Genomic DNA, 23,690 nt, shown 5'->3' with positions numbered 1-23,690 from the left:
GAGCTGGGGACGGGGAGCCTCCCTCAGGACACTGCTGGGACAAGGCGGACAAGGTGCTTTGGGGAGGGGAGCAGAATGGCTTCTCCTGGAGAGAGAAGCAAACCCTTCCTGCTCATGCCCTTGCCTGGGCTCAGAACAATGACCTTGTTGTCTTGCTTTGCTCCAACCACTGTGAGCACCCTGAAGGCAGGACTCCGCTTCATCCCTAGCCTCAGGTTATCCACAAAGACTCTGAAGTCAGAATCCAGAGCAGTTGTATAACCCTAGACAAGTGACACCTCCCCATGCCTCAGTCCCCCATCTGCTAAATGGGCATAATAAACAGTGCCAGCCTCATAGGGCTGTCCGGAGAAGGAAGGGACATGATGCTTATCTCAGTTCATAGCCAAGATGCTAGCTGGCTGAGCCTGGCACAGGACCTCCATGACAGTGTTTAATTAAATTAATAAATGAAAAGGTTGGGGAGGTGATGGCCTCCATGAAAGTGTTTAATTAAATTAATAAATGAGAAGGTTGGGGAGGTGATGGCCTCAGGTGGAAAGATGTTGGTGTTAGAAGCAGAAGCAGACTTCTAAGGTGTCTTGCTCTAAGATGGGGATTCTGTAAGATGGGCCAGGGCATCCCTCCCAGGCCCCCACACCCTCTCCGACAGGAATAGAGGCTGGGGGAGACAATGACTAAAGGCTCAGACGAGCATCAATTGTTGACTGACCTCACTTCCTCTGCTGAAACCCTTCCCAGCCCCCACCCACAGCTGCTTCGCAACTTGTGAGCCTTGTGAATTCCAGAACCAAGGCACACCCAAATTTCAGTGTCAGGGCAGAGCTGTGTCCTGCAGCCAATAGGAAGTACTATGGGATTACAGTATCTGCTCTTTCAGATTATAGCAGCCGCTTTAGCACACTATTAGCTGCAGAACTGGGAGTGTGGCTGGTGTCCATCTTTCATATCCACTCTCCCCCATGCCTTGCTGTGGTTTAGGATAAACCCTTCCCAATCCCAGCCCACGGATCTGTGTCCTGAGAGGTGGAACGAGCAGGGGGGTGCTTCCCCAAGGGAAGCATTCCGTCTGAAACACACGCTGAGAACAGAAACATCGAGATGGACAAGAACTGAGCATCGCTGGGGAGAGTCAGTGGGGATGGGGGACTTTATCTGGGAAGAGTTCATGAAACATAAAAGGAGAGCAGGGTTTGGAGGAGGAAGACGGGGCCCGATGCAGGCTGGCTGTTCCTCAGGGCTGGAGTCTCCCCACCTCTCCAGAGCATGGAGCCCTGTGGATCCTGACGGGTGTGCTTTGGGGCTTCCTGTGGACTCCATGCTTTCCACAAAACACAGAGAACCTGGGGAAGGCATCAGAGGAGGGACACAGAGTTGGAGAAAGCACTGGAGACTCAGCCCAATGAGGAAAGGGAAAAGGAATTACAGACTGCGTCCAAGTCTACAAGAATTAATTACTCAAAAGGACCAGCTGTTCCCCATATACAGTGAGGACAGAATAAGAGGAAACAGGCGTAAAGGGCCAAGACTTAGTTAGATTTAGACATTTAGAAGAATTTCCCAGCAGTGTGTGAAGCAGAGGCCTGGAGATCCTAGGAAAGGTATGTGGGGTGAAACTTCAAGGAGATTCTCACCTATGGAAGGCAGGTGACATGAAGGCAGGGGATTGGACAACTTGACCTTTCAGGACAAGCTATGAATGTTGAGTTCAAGCATTGCTCTTGATACTAGGGCAGGGCCGGCTTCGCGGGTGTCCAACCTGTACAGACACCACGCTCGGTTTAATGCTCTGCTGGTACCATCTTGGAATTCTTAATCATGTTTGAAAAAAGGGCCCAGCATTTTGCACTGGGCCCCACAAATTACGTAGCCAGTTCTGCACTGGGATGAGTAGGAAGGAAGAGCAAGGAGTGGGACTTCCCTGGTGGTCCAGTGGTAAAGAATCAGCCTTCCAAGGCAGGGAATGTGGGCTCCACCCCTGGTCTGGGAACTAAGATCCCTCATGCCACGGGGCAACTAAGCCCTTGCACCACAACTGCTGAGCTCGCGCGCCTCCACAAGAGAGTCCGCATGCCACACACTACAGAGCCCACGCGCCCTGGAACCTGCGTGCCACAACTAGAGAGAGAAAACCCTCAGGCCACAAGTAGAGAGAAGCTGGCACGCCGCAGCAAGACCCATCGCAGCCAAAAATAAAAAACAAACAAAAATACCCAAATAAATAAAGAAAATAAATATTTTTTTAAAAAAAGCAAAGCAAGGAGGGTGCGACGGTTAGCAGAGGGTGAGGTGGGCTTCGCTCCATTTAAATTGAGAGTGGGAGATTTAGATCAGGCAACCTAGGGAGTTTTTCAAATGAAAACAGTAGAACAGGATACATAAGGAGGAAGAACTGTGGGTCTCCTTCAGGGAAGAAGTGGGGCAGATTCCTATGAATTCCATTTATCCATCTGTTCAACACAGAGGAGAGAGTCTCAGCTCTGAGGGCTGCAGGGAGAGGACGTGCCCTCCCTAGGTCTCCTCCGCTCGGGCCGGAGGCACCCTTCCACCATTACTCCATTACCATGGAGTCCTGAGAAGAGCAGTAAACCAGGGGGCGTGGGGCCTTGGTTCCGGCCTGTCTTAGACCGAATCCTCCCAAAGGTTCTTCCCAGCCTTGTGTTATCTCCTTTGGCTGTAAGATTCAGGAAACCACTTGGTCCTGGGCCCTGACACCACAGCTCAGGTGAAAAGACAGTTTGGCCACTGCTAATGTTTGGGGAGCGGAGGGCAGCCAGAGCTCTGTCCAGCACCTCAGGAAGAGGCTGGCAGACAGAGGCCACATTTTGAGCCACTGAGTCACCTTCCTCTTCCTCTCCAGCTCTTCCAGGATGTCCCCTAGATGGGTTTGTCCACTCCTTGCCTAGCCGGAGCCCTGAGGATGACTCATCTCAGGGGGGAAGCTCTTAAGAAAGGGATGGCACTACAGGGCAGGAGACTGAGATGAGACGGTGCCCGCACGATGCCTCGGGGGCCTGGGCTCTGCTGAGAAGCTGCCCCAGTCCCACCTCCTCCTCGGCAGTCCAGCAACCTGTGGATTGCCCCTCCCCACGGGCCTCCTCGAGGCCCTGACTCTCCTCCTCCAAACCGGCCCCAGCGCTGGAGGAGAGCACCCAGGCTCACCTTCCATACCCGTAAAAAGGGGCTGCGAATTCCATCTCTACCACATTCTCCAAATAAAAGCAAAATACCTGTGAACATTCTCCTCTAGCTGTGAAACTCTCACAGCTGTCTGGCTTTGAGAGAAGGAGACTGTGCTGTGAGGCAGGAGAAGGGCGTGAACTGAGAGTCTCCGGAAGGGCGGAGGCTCGCCTATGTGACAGGGGCCTCAGTTTCCTTACCTGTTCGGAGAGGAGCCCTAAATACCGCCTCTTCTATGAATAGCTCTCTGAGGGGTTGTTGTATAGATGAATGCAGAGCCACTGCAGAGGACCTGGAGGCACGAGGCAGCCATTCTGAAAATAACTCAGGAAATCCTAAAGACACACAGAGTAAATACACTTTAAAAATTCTGCAGAAGGGCTTCCCTGGTGGCACAGTGGTTGAGAGTCCGCCTGCCAATGCAGGGGATGCGGGTTCGTGCCCCAGTTTGGGAAGATCCCACATGCCGCGGAGCGGCTGGGCCCGTGAGCCATGGCCGCTGAGCCTGCGCGTCCGGAGCCTGTGCTCCGCGGCGGGAGAGGCCACAACAGTGAGAGGCCCGCATACCGCAAAAAAAAAAAAAAAAAAATTCTGCAGAAGAGTTTATAATGAGAAGCGACTGTGTCCATCCCCAGACCCTCTTGCTGGGGCCGTCCCCTTCCCAAAGCTATTTATTTCTCTGACATTTACCTCTATAACTCTAAATAATATGTTTACACTTCTATCTCTAGATTGTTTTCAGCTTTACTGAGGTATAACTGACAAACACAATTGTAAGGTATTTAAAGTATAAACATTGTAAATCAACTATACTTCAATTTTTAAACAGATGCAAGATTTTCCCAAAAGATATTTAAAATGTACATCGTGATGATTTGATATACGTATCCATTGTGAAAGGATTCTTCCCATCTAGTTAATTAACACATCCATCATCCCACATATTTATCTTTTTTTTTTGGTGAGTAAAATTTAAGTGCTACTCTCTCAGCTAATTTCAGTTATACAATCAAGTGTTATCAACTATAGTTGTCACTGAGCAAAGGGCTTGTGGGCCCGTCACGCAGAAAGTCCAACTCTGCCAGCAGGAGTTTGCAGCAAAGTAAGGATTTACTGCAGGGCAGCAAGTAAAGGAGCAGGAGACAAGCCTCAGATCCACTCCCACATTGTCTCTGAGTTAGGGGTTTTTTTAAGGGGAAGAACAAAGAGGCTGGGATTAATCATCGTCTTCTGACATTTCTGTGACATTTCTTTTTTTTTTTTTTTTTTGCGGTACGCGGGCCTCTCACTGTTGTGGCCTCTCCCGTTGCGGAGCACAGGCTCCGGACGCACAGGCTCAGGGGGACTCGGTTTCATAGTCACCATGTTATATGTTAGATCCTCAGACCTTATTCACCTTACAGCTGAAAGTTTGTACCCTTTACCAACCTATCCCTGTTTCTTCACCCTTCGGCCTCTGGCAAGCACTTTTCTACTCTCAGTTTCTATGAGTTTGACTTGTTTTTAGATTCCACGTGTAAGGGATCCCATGCAGTAGTTGTCTTTCTGCTATCGCTAGATTTATTTATTTATTTTTTTGCGGTACGCGGGCCTCTCACTGCTGTGGCCTCTCCCGCTGCGGAGCACAGGCTCCGGACGCGCAGGCTCAGCGGCCACGGCTCACGGGCCCAGCCGCTCCGCGGCATGTGGGATCTTCCCGGACCAGGGCACGAACCCGTGTCCCCTGCATCGGCAGGCAGACTCTCAACCACTGCGCCACCAGGGAAGCCCTATCTCTAGATTTAAAAGCTTCGGAATTTGGGTCATTTAGGCTCTCTCCCTTCTAATTATTGATCATGTGTTATTCTTCTGTAAATTTAATAATATACCTTCAGTTCCTGTTCTGTTGGTATCACACAGTATGTCTTGACTCTTCACCAAGTCGGAAGCGTGGTACCTCCACTCTTCCCTAGAGTTGCCATTTTGCTGCAATAAAGGAAGATGTGTCCACTAGCTGAGGTGAATGATCTTGTTTTGGGGGGATGTTCCACTGAATCTCAGGACTTGAAGATGTGCTGAGGGTCTGGCTGAGCATTTTGGATGTCACAGCAGTTCCCAGGGGCATCAAGACTTTTGCCCACTTTAAGCACGAGCAGGGCCTGGCAGTCTCTTGGGTGGTCCTGCAGGGACCCTTGCTGCTTGAGGAGAGAGTCTGAGGAGTTAAAGGAACCATCCCCAATGGAGAGGGCTTGTTATTTGGACAAGGAGGGGGTCCGCAGGATTTGAGAGCTGGTAATGGCCCCGGCTGGGACAGACATTGTTTGAAAGAGAGGCTGAGTGGCCGGGTGAGGCCAGAGGCCAGCGGGATTTCCTTCAGCTCCAGCCACTCGGGTGGGCGGGACCAGATTGCTGGAGCTGGACACAGGAATGTGCCTTTGTTTCCAGCTGGAGGGGAAATGCCACAAATCCTGCCCCTTTCCTACCCCTCCAGCATCCGTGCCTAGGCTCTGCCCTTCCCAGCGCCAGGGGGCCTGGTTCTGAGGGCTCTCAGCGAGCTCTTGTCTCCAAGACTCCCTCATCTGCAGGCCTCTGCCCCTTGTCCCCAAGGGCAAATCACAGATGTAGGATGTAGGGGATGGGGGGTAGCCAAGCTTGGTCTGGAGGAAACAACCACAAAGAAGGATTTAGGCTTTAGCTGCCCACCTCTCTTCTTTCATTTTTTCTTTCTTTCTTTTCTTTCTTTCTTTCGCTGTGGCGGTTCTTTGTAACATGCGGGATCCTTGTTCAGGCATGCGGGATCCTCACTGAGGCACGAGGGATCTTTTTTGCTGCGGCGCGTGGGCTCTTCTTTGCAGATCGCAGGCTACTCTCTAGCTGTGGCGTGTGGGTTTTCTCTCTCTAGTTGTGGTGCGCAGGCTCCAGGGCATGTGGGCTCTGTAGTTGAGGTGCGCGAGGTCAATAGTTGTGGCGCATGGGCTTAGTTGCCCTGCAGCATGTAGGATATTAGTTCCCCGGCCAGGGATCGAACACACGTCCCCTGCATTGGAAGGTGAATTCTTTACCACTGGACCACCAGGGAAGTCCCCACCACCTCTCTCCTTTCCCTGAGAGGGACCATGGATTTTATAGTTACGGATGATACCTAGGTCTGTGGGGAGGACTCGAGGGTCAGGCTTGGCACTCCCTCGACCCCCTAACTGCTGCTCCCAATGTTTAGACAGACTCTGCAGCCTCGATCACCGTCATACACGCTATGTATGGAGCCGGTTGGACAGGGGACTGCAACGTGCTGGGGGCACAGGGGATAGGAAGGGCAGGGGAGGGGCCGGGAACCTCAGGGAGTGGGGGGACCCTGTCTTTATTTTTTCCTTTGTCAGTGAACCTGTGTGTTTGTGCACCTGTGTGATGGGGTGTGTTTATATGTGCTTGTATGGCTGGCCTCTCTGTATGGGACTAGAAGTCTGTGGACCAGTGCGTCTGTGTGTACTTCTGTGCCTGTGAGCCTGCAGGCCCCTAGGGCCCCTGGCTGACCCTGTGTCCGCATGTGACGTTGCCTGTGTGACTCTGAGGGATGTTACAGAGTCCATCCAACCCCAAGCCTTGTCCTCAAGTCCTCCCTTCAAACGCAGTTATCTTCCTTAACCATGAGAAGCCGTGGTCCCTCTGAGGAGGAGAGGCACGACTGGCCTGGTGGCTGGTGTGATGGAAGGTACATAGATGTTTGCAACCATTTGGAAAGTACGACTGCCAGAGAGGAGGGAATCCTGTCAAGATGCCCCAGTTTGGGAAAAAGGGGACACACACAAATGAGCTCCTGCTTGTCCTTCTGTCCTCCCCACATATAGGTACTCCCTTGCCTTCTCTTGACCCAATAGGTGTTTCCTAGAATGGAATAGCCAGGGTCACTGCCACTCCTGGAACCAGGGCAGCCCCTAAAAAGAAGAGGGAGATGCTAATGGCCTCTCTAAGCATCCCAGACCTTGGTGGAGCCTGAACTCTGTTCTTTTCTTTATTGAGCCTGTATGGGTCCGGCACAGACCTAGAGGGCTTAGGGAGACAGACGCGGGTTCTGCCCTTGCAGGAGTGAGGGGAGGGTTCCCCAGGAGTCCCCACAGCCTGGCTGACATCCCAGCGTGCGTCAGGACAGCCAACCTTGCAGTCCCCTCTGTAGGAGCCCCTGTCTGCCAGGTACCATCAGCGCTATGGTAATGGGGAGTGGGCCGGGCTTGGGGGCGCCGGGCTGCAGAGCTGAGTGGGAGCCGGCCTGTGTGTTTTCACTTCAGGGTCTACCAGAATAATATCGTAGAATCACAGGGGAGGCCATGGGGTTCCAAGGACACGTCCGCTGGCCTCCTCCGCGGAACTGCCCCCTTGGTCGTTTCCTTACCCGTTGCCGCCCAGCACAGTAACAAAAGCTGCTGTTTACCGGGCGCTGACCGTGAGCCAGGCGGTGCTGTGTGCCTCGCAGGCCTCCCGCTGTTTAGGCCGCACAAAAAGTCTGGGAAGTAGCGATTAAATATTATCACCATTAGATGTTACAGAGGAGGAGACCGAGGCTGGGAGGGGACCTGGTCACAGAGATAAGAGGCAGGGTCAGGATCCAAACCCACGTCTGTGGGCCGTAGCAGAGCGGCTTTGACGTGGCCTGTGCTCTTCACCCCCAGGGACCTTGTCCTGGGTTCCGTGGCCTCTGCTGACAGGGACTCAGGCTGGGGGTGCTAGTGGACACGTGGACTTAGGGCAGCCCACTAGACTTCTTTCCTTGCTGGTGGCCTGAAAGGCTGTCAGGAGCTGTTAGAGGGAGAGAGAGATGGCTCAGCCTAGGACTCTAGTGGCCCTGGAGATGGTCAGGGATGGAGGGGTGGGTCTTCTCCAAGGTGGAGAGGCTCCCTCTGCTGGAAACTGTTGTCTGACCCATGGACAAGGCGTTACCACCTGCCAGCCCAGATCTACCCCAAGCCAGCGAGCCTGGAGGGAGAGCCGCAGAGGGATCGTTCTCTGGCCCTGAGGGTGCCATGGTCACCCCTGCACCCTTGTAAAACTCAAACTGGTTGGAAGTGGGAGGGAGAGGTTCCGAGAACCAGGGAGCCTAGGCTGTGGGCGGAGTCCGGGCGTGCTGCAACGGAAGGGACACGGGCTTCAGAGTCCGACAGACTTGAACTCCAAGTACCACTTAGCCACTTACCAGCTGGTGACCTTGGGCAAGTACCTTAACCTTCATAGCCTCAGTTTCCTCAGCTGTAAACGAGGAAGGTCGTGAGGATTACATAGGATAATGATGACATTAAGGCCAGGCACAGTGCGGAGCGCTGCCTTAGCTCAATTAATTCTCACAACAGCCCTTTGGTGACAAGTCATTATAACCTCCACTCTACATATAGGAGCCTTGAGGCTCAGAAAGGTCCGGTAACTCGCCCAAGGTCCCAGGCCAACTCTCAGGCTGAAGCATGTAACTTCCACGCTGTTCCAAGCCTGGAGATGGAGTTTCTTTACCTGGCTGCAATGCCCAGGGCCAGGGCTGGCTTCATGTGCTCTGATTTCAGCAGTGGGTGGGGAGGAGGGAACTCTAGCTCCATCCCAGAGGTTCGGAAGCAACTCGGTCAAACTCGGTTCCCCAGGGCCCTTCCAGAGCACCTCACCTCTCGACAGCACTTAACGGTTTACAGAGCCTTTTTACCCACATTAGTTAGTGGAGCTTTCATTGGAAAGAAAGAAACCCTGTTTGCCCCCAGTTAACAGATGAGAAAGGAGGCAAGGGAAACTTAAGTGTCTTATTCAGGATCACACAGGTAGGAAATGGCAAAGTTAACCTTGAACCCATTCTGGTTCACCACAGTTGCCTTCAGAACCCTCTGGGGGAAATCACGCACTATCTAACCCTAATATCATTGTCACCTCAGTGTGTGTGTGTGTGTGTGTGTATGTTTTCCTCTATTCAAAGAACAGATGTGTTTTACTTATCTATTTTTAACTGAGGTATAGTTGATTACAATATTATATAAATTTCAGTTGTAGGACATAGTAATCCACAATTTTAAAGGTTATATTCCATTTACAGTTATTATAAAGTACTGGCTATATTCCCTGTGTTGTACAATATATCCTTGTAGCTTATTTATTTTTTTTGTTTTGTTTTGTTTTTGTTTTTGTTTTTCGGTACGCGGGCCTCTCACTGTTGTGGCCTCTCCCATTGCGGAGCACAGGCTCCGGACGCGCAGGCTCAGCGGCCATGGTTCACGGGCCCAGCCGCTCCGCGGCATGTGGGATCTTCCCGGACCAGGGCACAAACCCGTGTCCCCTGCATCGGCAGGCGGACTCCCAACCACTGTGCCACCAGGGAAGCCCTTATTTATTTTATACATGGTAGTATGTACCTCTTAATCCCCTAACCCTATCTTGCTCCTCCGCCTTCCCTCTCCCCACAGGTAGCCACTAGTTTTTTCTCTATATCTGTGAGTCTGTTTCTTTTTTGTTATATTCACTAGTTTGTTTTACTTTTTAAGATTCCACAAGTAAGTGATATCATGCAGTGTTTGTCTTTCTCTGTCTGATTTATCTCACTTAGCATAATGCCCTCCAAGTCCATCCATGTTGTTGCAAATGGCAAACTTTTATTTTTACGGCTGAGTAGTATTCCATTGTGTGTGTGTATATGTATATATATATAACACATCTTCTTTATGCATTCATCTTTTGATGGACACAAGAGCAGATTTATTTTCAAGTCTTTCAAAATTTGGTAACACTTGACTAAAAAGTTGAAACATTCTGTACAGAATTCCAAATAATTTATGTAGGTACTCCACCCCCAAGGAGACGAAGTATAACTCCCCACTCCTTAAGTGTGGGCTTCATATAATGACTTCCTTCTGAAGAGTGCAATATAGAAAGGTGGTAAAAAGAGGAACATAACAGTGGAGAAACCTGACAAACACCACCTCAGCCAGGTGATCAAGTCATGTGCGTAGGAGGTACCCTGAATATGATGTGAGGAGAATGGTACATCTTCCTCCCCAAAACCCATAGCCCTCATCTCTTCAGAAAAACATCAGACAAATCCCACCTGAGGGACAGTCTACAAAATATCTGACCAACCCTCCTCAAAACTGTCTAGGTCATCAGAAACAAGGAAAACCTGAGAAAACTGTCACATTCGAGAGGAATCTATGGAAACATGATGACTAAATGTAATGTGGTGTCCTGAAAGGAATTCTAGACAGAAAAAGGATATTAGGAAAAAACTAAGGAAGCCTGAATTAAGAATGGATTTTATTAATAGTAATGTATTAACATTCGTTCGTTAATTGTAACAAATGTACTACACTCATGTTAATAAAAGAGGACACTGGGTACGGGGTACATGCAAACTCTCTGCATGACCTTCACAACTTTTCTGTAAATCTACGACTGTTTGAAAAAATTCAGTTTATTTTTTAAAAAGGCCTAAAGTTTCAAGAAGATACTTAGTGAAAAGTCTCCCTCCCACCCTTCATCAGCTGCTCAGTGTTCTTCCCTAAAATACTGTCATGTCTCTTTCCAGAAAGGTGCTGTGAGGCAGCATGGTTTGGTGTTAAGAGTCTGGCCCCTACAACTGGAATGGCTGGCTCTCAATCTTGATCTCTGTCAGTTTCTAGCTGTGTGAACCTGGGCAATTCCTAACCCTCTCTGTACCCCGTGTCCTCAAAGATAAAATCCTCATAGGATTATTGGGAGTTAAGTGTATTAATGAATATAGTAAATACCTTACAAGTGGTTGCTTTCATTATCACAAATAAGCAAGCAAACATATCTATGCAACAAATATGTTAAGAAAAAATACCCAAAACTTGTAAATAAGGCACACCAAAAAATCACTGAGTGCCCTTTCAAAGATATTTTAGATCATTGGCTAATAACCCCACCTATGGGTCATTCAGGGGAAGGAACTAAGTTTGCTATACGATTTACTATTGATTAGTGCGCAGACTGTAAAGTTAAGAGGTTAACGCGTAGAAGATTGATAAATAGCAAATTATTTTTGTCTGGTAAGAAAAAAAAACAGTTATGGTTTTATTGCCAGGTAGGAATTGATATTTTTGTATCTATCTTTGCAATCTTATTCAAGCATTCTTTTTTCCCCTGAATGTCTATAATAGTTTTTCATTTCTTCCTTTGATCCATGCGGCTGGTTTGCTCATTAAGTAGTTAAATAAATCTTGGTACTCACTACATATCTGTATTCGTCGAGTTTATCTTGGTGTGGATTTTACTTTGACAGATAGTAGCATGCCGTACACACTGTTCCACCCCTTGTTTGGGGTTTTTTTTCACTTAATACATCTTGAAGATAGTTTCACATGAGAACATAAAGAGCTTCCTTACTCTCGTTTTGCCACTGTACAGAATACATCATACGGGTGTGCAGTATTTACACTCAGAATCAATTTAGCCAGTCCCCTTTTGATGGACACCTAGGCTGTTTCCACCCTTTTACTGTTGCAAACAATGCTGTATGAATAACCTTGTACACAGGCTAAGAGTACAGTCACTTAGACAGAGGTGGATGGGAAGGCAGAAGGGGCTCTAGAGGGCAAAGGAGCCTCAGGGAGGGGCTTGATTACCTAGTCCCAGTCCGGCCTATCCCTTCGTCCCCTGGCTCTGTGCCAGCCTGGCCTCCTCCTGCCTCCTCCTCTCCATCCTGAGCTCCTGGTATCTCCAGACAGGAAGGGACAGCCTTCGATTCCCTGCAGACCTGGGCTCTGGCTTCCACTGAACGCCAGATGAGGGTGCCTTGGAGAGGAGGATCTTAGGGGCTTGGGGCCTGGGGCTGGTACTATCTCTGGGCTGGAGCCACTGATAGCACATGCTCAGTACACCCTGAGGGCTCTGGTAGGGGATGAAGACCCGGGGGCCAGGGACTTCCTGGGGGAGTTGGGGTACTGGGGGAGGGGGCGGGGCAGTGCCTAGCAGCTCTGGCACAGACTTGCTTCGAGTGCCCAGTGCAGGTGGGTGGTCAGGGCACAGGGTGTGGCAGGCAGTGGTGAGGAAAGGACTCGCCAGGCTGGTCGTGACGGTCACAAGGTGGTCCAGGACACCCCCCTCCTGAGGAGACTGCGCGAAGGGGAGGCTCAAGGTGGCCTGAAGTCGTTCTAGGAAAGACGGGGAGGCCTGAGCCTGGGCCTGTGCCACAAGCCCGGGCAAGGCTGGCCACTCAGGCTGGTAATGATGGCTGAGCTGCTCCACTTGGGGCCGCCGCAGCAGCTGCTGGATCCTTTGCACCGTGTCGAAGCTGTCGGTCAGAAATGCCCACTCCAGGGCTGTCTTGCCCCTGACAGGATCCACTGCAGTCAGGTCGGCACCTGGGGACAGGTACGGGGTGACATGGGGTAGGACAGGGATTGATGACTTGCAGAAGGGCAGATTCTTTAGCAGCAGGACTGATTGGGGTTACATGCAAAGCCACAGAGTCCCATCCTGTTGCAGCTGGAAGCTGGGGCCCCTCTGTGGCTACAGCCCAGAGACAGTACCAGTCCCAGATCCCAACTTCCGGTTTAGGACTGATAGAGAAATTGGAGTCCAGCGAGGGGAAAAGACTTCACAGAGACCTACTGTGTGTGTGTCGGGGGGGTATCTCCAAAGCTGGAGAAGAAGAGACCTCCTGAGCCAAGGCACTGACCAGAGGGCTGGTGTGACGTTTGCCCGGGACGGGTGGGGAGCGAGCTGTACCCTCTGGAGCAGGTGGAGCGGGGATTCTCATGGTTCCCACTCCTGGTTCTTCTCTGCACCACCACACACCCCTAATCCTGGGCGCGAGGGGAGTGGCAGTCACTCTGAGACAAAGGAGGGGGTGTAGAGCTTCCTCCCTTCTCACCCCAAACCCGGTGTGACGGGATGGGAAAGGGAAAAGCTGGAGGCTGGGGTCCCCCAGAGTGAACAACAGAGGGCAGCCCCACCTCAGGGAGTAATGAGGGCCCGAGACTCCACAGACAGTGTGGACTTCACCCCAGAACAACTCTACACGGCCACACGTCTCAACTACCCATCACTGCATTTCTGGAACCCTGGCTCGTCAGAGCTGGAAATCAGCCCAGAGAAAGCCATCACTCTCATCTTACACTGGTGAGGCCCAGAGAGGGAAGCTGTTTGCCCACGGTCACTCAGCTGGGGGCAGAGCCGGGATGAGAACTTAGGAATCTGGTTCCAGTTACCAGCCTTTTTGTATTAGGTTCTCCAGCTGGTCTAGGTTATCCTCCCAAGCTTTCTTTTCTGGGACCGCCATTCGCAATGCAAATAGAGCTATCAATAGCTGGACTTTGTTGCTTGTGAGAAGCCCCAGCACACTCCCCTCCTCCAGGAAGTCAGCCTGGATTGATCTTCCATCTCCACCTCTCTCCTCATTGCAACTATGACAGCTGATTTAGTGTCTGGTGGGGAGGCGTGGGGGAGGGACTGGAGACCACACATCCTGGTTCAGGCCCCATGCACCTGCCATGAGGAGGGCAGCCACGCATTCGGAGCGGTCCCGCATGGCGGCCTTCATCAGCGCAGTTAGCCCCCGCTGGTCCCGGCGCTCCAGGTCAAGGCCAGCATAGTAGTTGATCAGGAGACTCACCAGAGGCACATGGCCTGCAGGGCACCAAGGGCAGAGCTTAGCTACCCAAGAAAGGGATGACAAAGCCCCAAACCCACCCTCCCCCCAACAAGGCAGCATCTGGGGTGGGAGAACGTCGGTGCAAAGAGTGTGGGACTGTGGCCGGGTCTGGGGTGGGGGGGTGATGGGGTTTGGTAAAGGGTGGGGTTAGCAGCCTCTCACCTGCTTGGGCAGCCAGCATGAGGGCTGTGTCTCCTTCTTTGTCCTGCTGGTTCACATCCAGGAAAGGACAGCGGCTGAGCAGGGCCACAACACTTTGGAAGCCGTGGTAGCATGCGACCATGAGGCCTGTCTGGGGGAGGGACAGCTCAGCCCCGGTGCTTTCCTCCATGAGCTCGCTGGGGGGTCCCTGTGCCTTCTACCCCACAACTGTCCCAGAGATGCTCCAGCCCCTGTGAAGACCCACTCTCACCCACTCCCTTCCTCCTGAGGACCCAGGCTGTGGCTGTTGATCCTGAGACTCTCTAAGGATGAGTGTGGCGTGGTGAGGACACAGAGCGCCCCCTGCTGGCCTGTGAAGCACCCAGGGTAGCTCACCCTCCCATTGCTGTCCACCTGGGTGGCCTCCTCGGGGGAGACCCCATCGTCCAGCATGGCTTGGAGCTGGGCAGTGTCATTGTGGAAACAGGCCCAGTACAGGGCGCCCAGCACGCAGCTTGGGGTAAAGGTCTCGTGGTCGGGGCAGGACAGGGTCTCAGCGACGTCCAGCCCTCCCTTCTGCAGTGTCAGTTCCTCCTCTTCCATCCTGGGGGCAAGAAGGTGAGTCTCCCCTCCTCACGCAGTTGGCATCTATAACACAGAATGAAGGGAACAGTCTCCCTGGATTCCGGGAGGGGTCCCAGCAGCTGGCCCTGGGGAGAGCTTTTGCCCGCTGGAGTCTCCCGTCGCATCCACCTTGGAGAGAGGACAAGCCCCTGGCAGGGGGGCCGAAGGGCAAGAGCCCTAAGAGGGCCGAAGTCGTTCACTGCAAGTGAGGGTCCTAGCGAGAGTCAAGGAAGAGAGGCGGTCTTCTCTTTCCCATGGGACCTTACCTGGGGTTTGGAGGGTCCCTAGGAGGCAGTCATTGCTGGGGCCCAGGCTGGAGCCCACAGCATCCCCCCAGACTCCTGGGAGCACACACACCAGGTCTCTGGAGTGTCTCGAGGTGGACTAACAGCCCCAGGAAGCAACGCAGGTAACAGATGGCGCGACTTAACAGAAAAAGCTGCCTCAGACACCTCGGGGCTGAGCCGGGTCAAGCCGGGCTTGTTAGGGATCGGGGGGGCGGGCGGGGACGCTGCTCTCCTCTCCAAGCCGACCAACACCCGCCCCAAGAGCCTGGCCGGGGTGGGCGGGGCCCGAGTCAGGGCGGCTCCTCCCCCGCGGAGGCGGCTCTGAGAGTAAGACCCGCCTCTCTGCCGACGCGCTCACCTTCGGCCTTCTGGGGAGACTAGCTGCCGTAGAACCAGACCCTTCGACCGTGGAAGCGTTGCCAGGTTTCGGAACTCGGCCCCCAAAGCTGAAGTCCCTTCCTCCTTGGTGGAGCAGGGCTTGGTGAGGGGGTGGGGGTGGGGTGGGAGAGAGTGCAGGTGAAGACATCTCACTAAATAGGGGCTGGGACGCAGGTGGGGTACCAGGGGTCACCTGAATCTATTTTTTGAGGTTCTGGGAAAATTAAAGTATAAAGAATTGCTTAATTAGGGGTACAAAAATCATGATATATTAAGTTTAATGGATTAATCTGGTGTGGTAAATTAAATATGAAATATTTAAATTGTGTTAATACTTAAATAAATCATTTAAATTAAACCATTTATTTACAATTATTTATTAAATTAATAAATTATTATTAAAGTATTCTTTAAGTTAAATTACTATTAAATATCAAACTTAATGAATTGGGTTTGGACCTCAGGTGTAGAAAATGGAGCCAATCATATTGCTCTACTTATATCACTCCCACTATCAGATGTACAAGATCTCTCTCTTGTTTTCTTTTACTTCATTTGGTTTATCTCTTTCATCCCTGATCCCCACAGCCCATCCTCCTCCTTTCCTTTACCGACTGACACATATATCCTTGAAAATGTACATTTCATTGAAAAAGGTAGTGTTGATTTGTGTCCGTTTTAAGTAACACCTTAGATTGTGCTACAGAGCTCATCGTGTTTGTTCCTTTTACTCAGCGTTATGTTTTGGGGATCTGGCCTTGTTGCGTTCTGTGCAGTGCGCCAGTCATGAATGCCTTTGGTTGTAAGTAACCAAAAGCTGACCTCAGTGGTGTTGGAGGCTGCCACATTCTGGCAGTTCAACATCCATCCAAAACTACAGAAGCTGGAAAGCTAAAATGACACCTCCCAGGTTCTTGTGAGCTAGGAATCTGTGATTTAGGTCCTACTCTTGCGTGAGGCATAAGTCTGGAATAGAACTAAGTAGCATGGGACATCCGTTTTGCTGTCACAGGTCATGACAGATGCAGGAGGGTCCTGGTGAGCAGCTTCCTGATTCATCAGCTTCCTGTAGTAGTGACTGTTGTTTTCCCCATCATAGGCAGAGGTCACATGCCTCCCAAAGCTGGGAGTTGTTCCAGGACCTAGAGCCTGCTTCTCCATTTAAACTAGCCAGATTTATTTCTGTTGTCTGCAATTGAACCCTAACTGACACATGTGGCTTAAACAAATAGAGGTTTATTCTTCATACGGGATAAAAAGTTCAGGCATAAGAAGCTGTTGGTGTTGACTCCATGTTGTCAGGGCCTTCTCTAGGAGTCTCTTGACTTTTCCTCATGGTCACAAGATGACTGCTGTACCTGTAGCCATCACAGTAAAATGTGGTGAGTGCACACTATGGACTCTATGCAGCAGTTAGAAGAAATCTACCAGGTTATGTGTCAGAAATCACTGATGAGATGATAGAATCCCTGTCCATAACCTCCCTTCTCTCCAGTCACCTTTTATTATAGTTTGGTGTGACCAGGTGACACAATTTTGGCCAATGAAATGCAAGCAGCAGTCTGATGGGTGAGGCTCCGGAAAACAATCTTTGCTCTCTTGATAAAATATGTGAGGTGTACCTTTTAACGTCTTTCTTTCTTCCCTCTTATTCCTGCTGAATAGAATTCCATAGTGTGAATACATCACATATTACTTATCTACTCTTCCAGTGATGAACACCCATGTTGCCTCCAACTTCATGCCATTGCAAGTAATGCTGCAGTGAGCAACCTTGTACATATCTAGTTGTAGACCTGAAAGAGAGCATCTCTGAGACTGCTAGGTCCTAGGGAACATACATACTTATTTACCAGGTACTGTCGGATTGCTCCCTATTTTGCAGTGCACCCACCAACAGTGCATAAAAGTCTCCCAAATCATTACAAACCCTTGTACTTATTCGGCCTTCTAATGTTTGTCAATCTGATGGTACAGAACTATAAGGGGCTATTGCTATCTTACATTGGATTTTTCTGGTTATCAACAAGGTGAGCATCTCTCCACATACCTGATAGTCATTCTTGTTTCCCCTCCTGTGAATCACCTGTTCATAGCCTGGGTCCAATGTTCTATTAGAATTTCCTGTCTTTTTCTTATTGAGTTTTCAGGAATTCCTTTTAATATTCTAGATAATACACCCATTGTCAGATGGGTTTTAAAGGTGGCAACTGTAGCATAAACCTTTCTGTTAGCTTTATCTGTGGTGAACTTCATCGAAAGAAATCCTGAATTTTGATGTGGTTAGATTCATAAAAAATCTCCTTATACTTTGTGCTTTTGGGCCTTGCTTGAGAAGAATTTCCCACTCCAAGATCACAAGGATCTTCATCTCTCATTACTCTTGCAGTTTTATTTTTAATATTTAGTTTTTAATCCATCTGGAATTTACTTTTATATATGGTGTGAGGAAGAGAGCTGTTATGAACTGAATTGTGTCCCCCTACAATTCATATGTGGAAGGCTTAACCCCCAATGTGGCTGTATTTGGAGACAGTGATATTATGGAGGTACTTAAAACTAAGTGAGTTCATAGGGGGCCCTAATCCAATAGGACTGCTGTCCTTTTAGAAAAGGGAGAGACACCAGAGCACGCTGTCTTTCTCTTTTTCTCTCCTCCCTTCCCCCACCCCTGTGTGAGCACAGTGGAAAGACCATGTGAGGATACAGTGAGAAGAGGCCATCTACAAGCCAAGGAGAGAGCTCTCACCAGAAACCAACCCTGCTGGCACCTTGATCTTGGACTTTCAGCCTCCAGAACAGTGAGAAAATAGATTTCTATGGTTTAAGCTTCCCAGTCTGTGGTATTTTGTTATGGCAGCTCAAACAGACTAATACAAGATCCAGTCTTTTCTCCAACTAGTGAAGTAACCCCATCTATTAAACAATTCTCTTTCCCCTGATTTGTAGCATCATCTTTATCATATATAAACTTCAAATTTTCTTTAATGTTTTATGTTGTGTTTGAGTTCTTATATCATTTTACTAGACTGTTCCAGTGCTGATGCAACACTGATTTTATTACTCCAGCTTTGTAGTATGTCTGACTACCTGATAGGGTAAGTTCTCCACATTTCATTTTCTTTTTCAAAATTGATTTTTATTCTTTCATATAAAATTGCAGGACTTCCCTGGTGGCGCAGTGGTCAAGAATCTGCCTGCCAACGCAGGGGACACGGGTTCAAGCCCTGGTCTGGGAAGATCCCACATGCCGTGGAGCAACTAAGCCCATGTGTCACAACTACCGAGCCCGCGAGCCACAACTACTGAGCCCACGTGCCACAACTGCTGAAGCCTGCACGCCTAGAGCTGGTGCTCCGCAACAAGAGAAGCCACCGCAATGAGAAGCCTGTGCACCGCCACAAAGAATAGCCCCTGCTCGCCACAACTAGAGAAAGCCCGCGCGCAGCAACGAAGACCCAACACAGCCAAAAAAAACAAAATTGCAAATAAGTTTGTTGAATTCTTTAGAAAAAATTTGCTGGCATTTTGATAGGAATTGCATTGAATTTATAGATTAATTTGGAGAAAGTTGACTGCCTCACAATGTTAAATTTTCTCCTCCACAAACACGGTATATATCCATTTTCCAGGTTTTCCTTTATGTTCTTCAATAGTGTTAAATTTTCTCCAGCAAGGTCTTATACATTCACTGTTAGGTTGATTCCTAGATTCTTTATAGTTTTTCTTGCTATTGTAATTAAAGTCTCATATTTTTGTTTTTGTTTTGCTTATTGTTGACGTAGATTTAATTTTTTCTTTCTCTTTCTTAGACCTCATACATGCTGGATCAGATTAATCGCAATCCCCCATTCTCATTATTGGTGCCTGTATAGTCTGCTTTTATTTAGCTTATTAATTAGTTAATTATTTTTAACATGGCAATAAATACCCGTAATACCACCTCCAAATGAAAGCTTGAACTTGACAATACACTACGTGATTTTCCCAATGTATCCCCTGCCTCTCCCCACCCGAGGCAGCTCTAATCCTGAATTTCATGCCCTTTGTTTTGTTCCTTTATATATTGTTTTATTGCATCTTTAGGTATTCCTTCAAAGCATATATATTATGTATATTACACATATATAATTCTAGTATTTTAGCTTAAAGGATGTAAATGCTGTACGTAGCCTTCTGCTGTCTACTTTTATCACTGAATAACATCTTGCTAAGGTTCGTTCATATTGTCGTGTGGTGCTACAGTCCGGTCATCTTTGTTGCTATGTGTATATTCACTCCATTGTGTGAATATACCACAGTTATCATGCTGCTTTATTGATGGATATCTGGGGGGTTTCCAAGTTTCTGCCACTATAAATTGTGCAGCTATGAACACTCTTCTTTTTTTTTTTTTCTGATCCAGCATGGAGGTATGCAAGATCTTAGTTACCTGACTAGGGATCGAACCCGCGCCCCCCTGTAGTGGAAACGCGGAGTCTTAACCACTGGACTGCCAGGGAAGTCCCAAACACTCTTCTTTTTTTAATGAGAAATTTCCATTTTAATATAAAAGTGGTCCTGTGCCTGATAACTTCAGTTAGGGACTCACACAGAACAGACTGGGTACTAGCATTTAGTAAAATTCAGTTGCAGATTACAGTGCATTTTAAATATAAAAATAAGACTTTTCATTTAAAAAGAGTACATAGCCCTGGATACATCCATAAAACAATGGAAAAGTATAAAGCAGGGCTACATCTAGTTATGGGTCCATAAGCCACAGGATTCTCAAACCTCACAGGATGTTTGATACTGAATTTTCTTAAACTTTTAAATAATGCAATTGATCTTCTCAGGCAAGATGCATTTGAAAGGAGGCCTGGTGAGTAATAACATTTGGAGGCTCTTCTGAAGTGACGGGATCCTCCTGGCTCTGGCGCAGAGGCCCATGGGAGTACCTGGCGGAGAGGACAAACCGGGCTGCTATTTGAACAGGTGGGCACCCACCTCCATCCATGAGAGGTTTACATTTGCTGGCACACGAGGGTTCCAAACCACAATTGGAATCTTCCTTTTTCAACTTGCATCTTCTAAGAATTCTCTGTATGGTTAAAATGTCCAGATTCCCCCGCAGTGCATCTGGAGCAAGGCTGAGCCGAGGAATCCCCACACTTGGTCTCCCCTGGCCACTGTGTGTCCTTCGTGCTCCTCCCGGCTCCAGGATTCCAGGGTGCTCGCCTTCACCTGGAGGCAGCCCTGCTCCTGTGCAGCTGCCTCCAATCTCCTGCAGGCCAGTTTCCAGTTCCCCGGAATCTGCAGCTCCTCTGGCCTCTGCCGTCGCCACCGGACCGGGGCCAGAGTGTCCATGCTGCCCCAGGCCTGAGTCCGCCCAGCCTCTCATCAAACTCTCTTGCATGATTGTGTATGCAAGAGTATTCTAGGAGTGGAATTGCTGAGTCAAAAATCATTTAATTATACAATTTTAGGAGATAATGCAAACTTGTTTTCCAAATTGTTTGTACCTTTTATAACTGAACCCAGTAAATGTAAAAGACCCTGTGAGGCTTCTTCCACTCTTGTGTTGTCAGGCTTCTAATTTTTGCCAGTTAGAAGGATGTGAAGTGGTATCTCATTATGGTCTTGATTTGCATTTCCCTAATAACTAATATGGTTGCACATCTCTTCATGTGTTTGTGGACTGTATGTAATAGAATTCTCTCGCTGGACGCAGGCTACCCAACTAGAGAGTACATTTTCTAGCCATCCTTGCATTGAGTATGACTATGTGATTAAGCTCTGGCCTAAATTGACTCTTTGTAAGTGCAGATGGTATGCTCAGTTTCTAGAAGTATCTTTAATGCGATGGGAGTGTGTTCTTCTCATCTTCACCATCTTGCCTTCTGGCTGCAGACGTTATAGCTGGCGCTAAAGCAATCATCTAGGACCATGAGGCAGAAGCCATATGTTAAAGATGAAGGAACTACAGAGAAGGCACCTGGTTTATTTGTCTATACCTGGGCCCAAATCACACTGTCCTAATTACTGAAGCTTTAAAATGAATCACGGTTTCTGCCAAAGCAAGTATTCCCACTTTCTTTTTCTCCTTTAACAATGTCTTGACTACTCTTGGTCCTTTGAACTATTGGTATTTTGAATGTTTGTCAAATGTGACAGACAGAAGACGGCCACAAATCCTTTGACACTTCTCCTACTGGGAGGTGTTCTATTTACCTTTCCCTTGAACCTGGCTGGTCTTAGGGGCTCATGGCAGAAGTGATGCTGTGTGACATCTGAAGCTGGATCACCAGAAACCTTTCAGCTTCCCCCTTGGAAGTCACTCTCCAGACACTCTCTCAAGTTATTCCCTCTCAGGATGCAGCCACCATGCTATGAGAAGTCCAGCTTGTAGGTGCTATAGTTGACAGCCCCAGCTGAGTTTCCAGCCTCCAGCCGGCATCAACAGCATCATGGGAGTGAGCCACCTTAGGCATCCAGCCTAGTTGAGCCTTCAGGTGACTCCAGCTTTGCAATGAACACCTGTCTGTGACCACATAAGAGACTCTTCTATTTAATCTGTAGATCAATTTAAAGAAAACTGATACCTCTGTAATATTGAATCTTCTAATCCTTAAACATGGTCTATCTTCTGTTTATTGAGATTTCTTTAATGTCTTCAATATTTTATAGTTTTCTTCCTAAAGGTCTGTGCTAGAGACTTATTGTGCCCACCCGTATTCAATTCTTCTATCTCTTCCAGACATATAGGGGATTATACTTCCCCAGCTCTCTTGCAACTAAGCGACGTTGTGTGGTTAATTCGTCTAATAGGCTGTGAGTGGAATCGACAATGTCCCTTTTGAGCCCGTGCATTCACTTGCTAACGTAAGACCCTCCAGCAGCTTTTTTCCTGCCTTGGTGATAGCAGAGGATGCCTCATGGCAAGATGGTGGAGCCACAGGATCAAAGCAACCTGAATTACCAAATTGCTACCTGGATAATCATCCAGACACATGGCAGATTTTGAGAGAATGAGAGTGAGAAATCACCTTTGTGTGTGTGTTAAAGTACTGATATGGTTGACTAATAGAACATTTTATATTGTACACGTTTTGATAGATTTTTTTCCTACATACATTCTGATGGTAGGTAAATAGTATCCTTTTATTAATTTTATTAATATTTTCTAACTGCTTATTCCTATATTCTATATTTCCATATATTATTTTTACATTCTATTGTGTTTTATTCGAATAGAATATATGTTGCATATTAATTTTATATGCAACAAGCTTCCTAAACTTCCTTATTGATTTTAATAATTTATCTATAAATGCTTTTGGATTTTTGTACCTATATTCATGGATGAAATTGGCCTCTAATTCTCACTTTTTATCACCCTTGTCAGGTTTTGATATCATAAAATAATAATCCATAAAATAGGCTCATATAGTAAGTTGAGAAGTATTCTCTCATTCTCTCTTTTCTGGAAGAGTCTGTGAGGGGATCATGATTATTTGTTCCTTAATATTTGTTACTCTTCCCAGTGAAATCAACCAGGCTGTAGTTTTCTTTTTTCTTTTTTTTTAATTTTTTTTGCGGTACGCGGGCCTCTCGCTGTTGTGGCCTCTCCCGCTGCGGAGCATAGGTTCCGGACGCGCAGGCTCAGCGGCCATGGCTCACGGGCCCAGCCTCTCCGTCGCATGTGGGATCTTCCCGGACCGGGGCACGAACCCGTGTCCCCTGCATCGGCAGGTGGACTCTCAACCACTGCACCACCAGGGAAGCCCTGGACTCCTAGCTTTTTACAGAAATCGTCTATGAAATTCCTCACCTTGATTCTGTCAGATATAAAGGCTATGGAAATTGAAGCTCAAGTTTGCCTAATTCAACAGCTGTCCTCAAGCTAAAGTATATTCTTTGCTCTGTTCCCCTGAGTTTCTGCCTTCCCTTAGATTTTAAGCTAATAAATTCTTGCTATCTGGCCAACTCTTCAATGCTTTTAAAATAATTTGTATTTTAACTTGCATTTTTAGTGTTTTACTCCGAAAGATTAGTCCAGAGTCCAGCCAGTCATATTATTGGAAATAAAATTTCCTCTAATCGTAATTAAAAATCAACCTAATAGGAAAATGGGCAAAAGACATGGTAATTAATTCATAGAAGAATACAAATGGCCAAAATAATATATGAAAAGATACTTCATCTCACAAGTAAGCAGGAAAAGGCAAATTAAAACAGTAATGGGGACTTCCCTGGTGGCACAGTGGTTAAGAATCCGCCTGCCAATGCAGGGGACACGGGTTCGAGCCCTGGTCTGGGAAGATCCCACATGCCGCAGAGCAACTAAGCCTGTGAGCCACAACTTCTGAGCCCACGTGCCACAACTACTGAAGCTCGCACACCTAGAACCCGTGCTCTGCAGCAAGAGAAGCCACCGCAATGAGAAGCCCACACACGGCAACGAAGAGTAGCCCCCGCTCGCCACAACT

The 23,690-nt window shown here is 48.4% G+C and overlaps 1 protein-coding gene, 1 long non-coding RNA gene and 1 pseudogene across 3 annotated transcripts; 1 reads left to right on the top strand and 2 right to left on the bottom strand.

Moving 5' to 3' along the window:
• Window positions 1-10,389: 10,389 nt before the first annotated feature.
• On the bottom strand, window positions 10,390-14,093 carry ANKRD33 (ankyrin repeat domain 33). Of its 2 annotated transcripts, none has more exons than XM_033436551.2 (4): window positions 13,952-14,093; window positions 13,596-13,764; window positions 12,590-12,645; window positions 10,390-12,497 (listed from the first exon to the last, which is right to left on the bottom strand). In XM_033436551.2, exons 1-4 carry the CDS (start codon window positions 14,070-14,072, stop codon window positions 11,776-11,778), a joined length of 1,068 nt encoding a protein of 355 aa, XP_033292442.1. In that variant the 5' UTR covers window positions 14,073-14,093; the 3' UTR covers window positions 10,390-11,775. The 2 variants fall into 2 exon arrangements, with proteins under 2 accessions (XP_033292442.1, XP_004274351.1); XM_004274303.3 differs by lacking the exon at window positions 12,590-12,645 and having other exon boundaries at window positions 10,390-11,907; window positions 12,102-12,497; window positions 13,624-13,764.
• A 1,099-nt stretch (window positions 14,094-15,192) lies between these two features.
• LOC125960411 (uncharacterized) lies at window positions 15,193-18,653 on the top strand. The gene is made up of 3 exons (XR_007470036.1): window positions 15,193-15,322; window positions 17,905-18,020; window positions 18,383-18,653. It is a non-coding gene; the product is annotated as an uncharacterized LOC125960411 (long non-coding RNA).
• A 1,285-nt stretch (window positions 18,654-19,938) lies between these two features.
• LOC125960408 (uncharacterized protein C10orf143-like) lies at window positions 19,939-20,996 on the bottom strand (annotated as a pseudogene).
• Between the last annotated feature and the right edge of the window lie 2,694 nt (window positions 20,997-23,690).

The sequence above is a fragment of the Orcinus orca genome, chromosome 11 (assembly GCF_937001465.1).
Source record: "Orcinus orca chromosome 11, mOrcOrc1.1, whole genome shotgun sequence".
NCBI classification, from domain to species: Eukaryota; Metazoa; Chordata; class Mammalia; order Artiodactyla; family Delphinidae; genus Orcinus; species Orcinus orca.
This window is presented reverse-complemented; position numbering and strand designations above follow the sequence as displayed.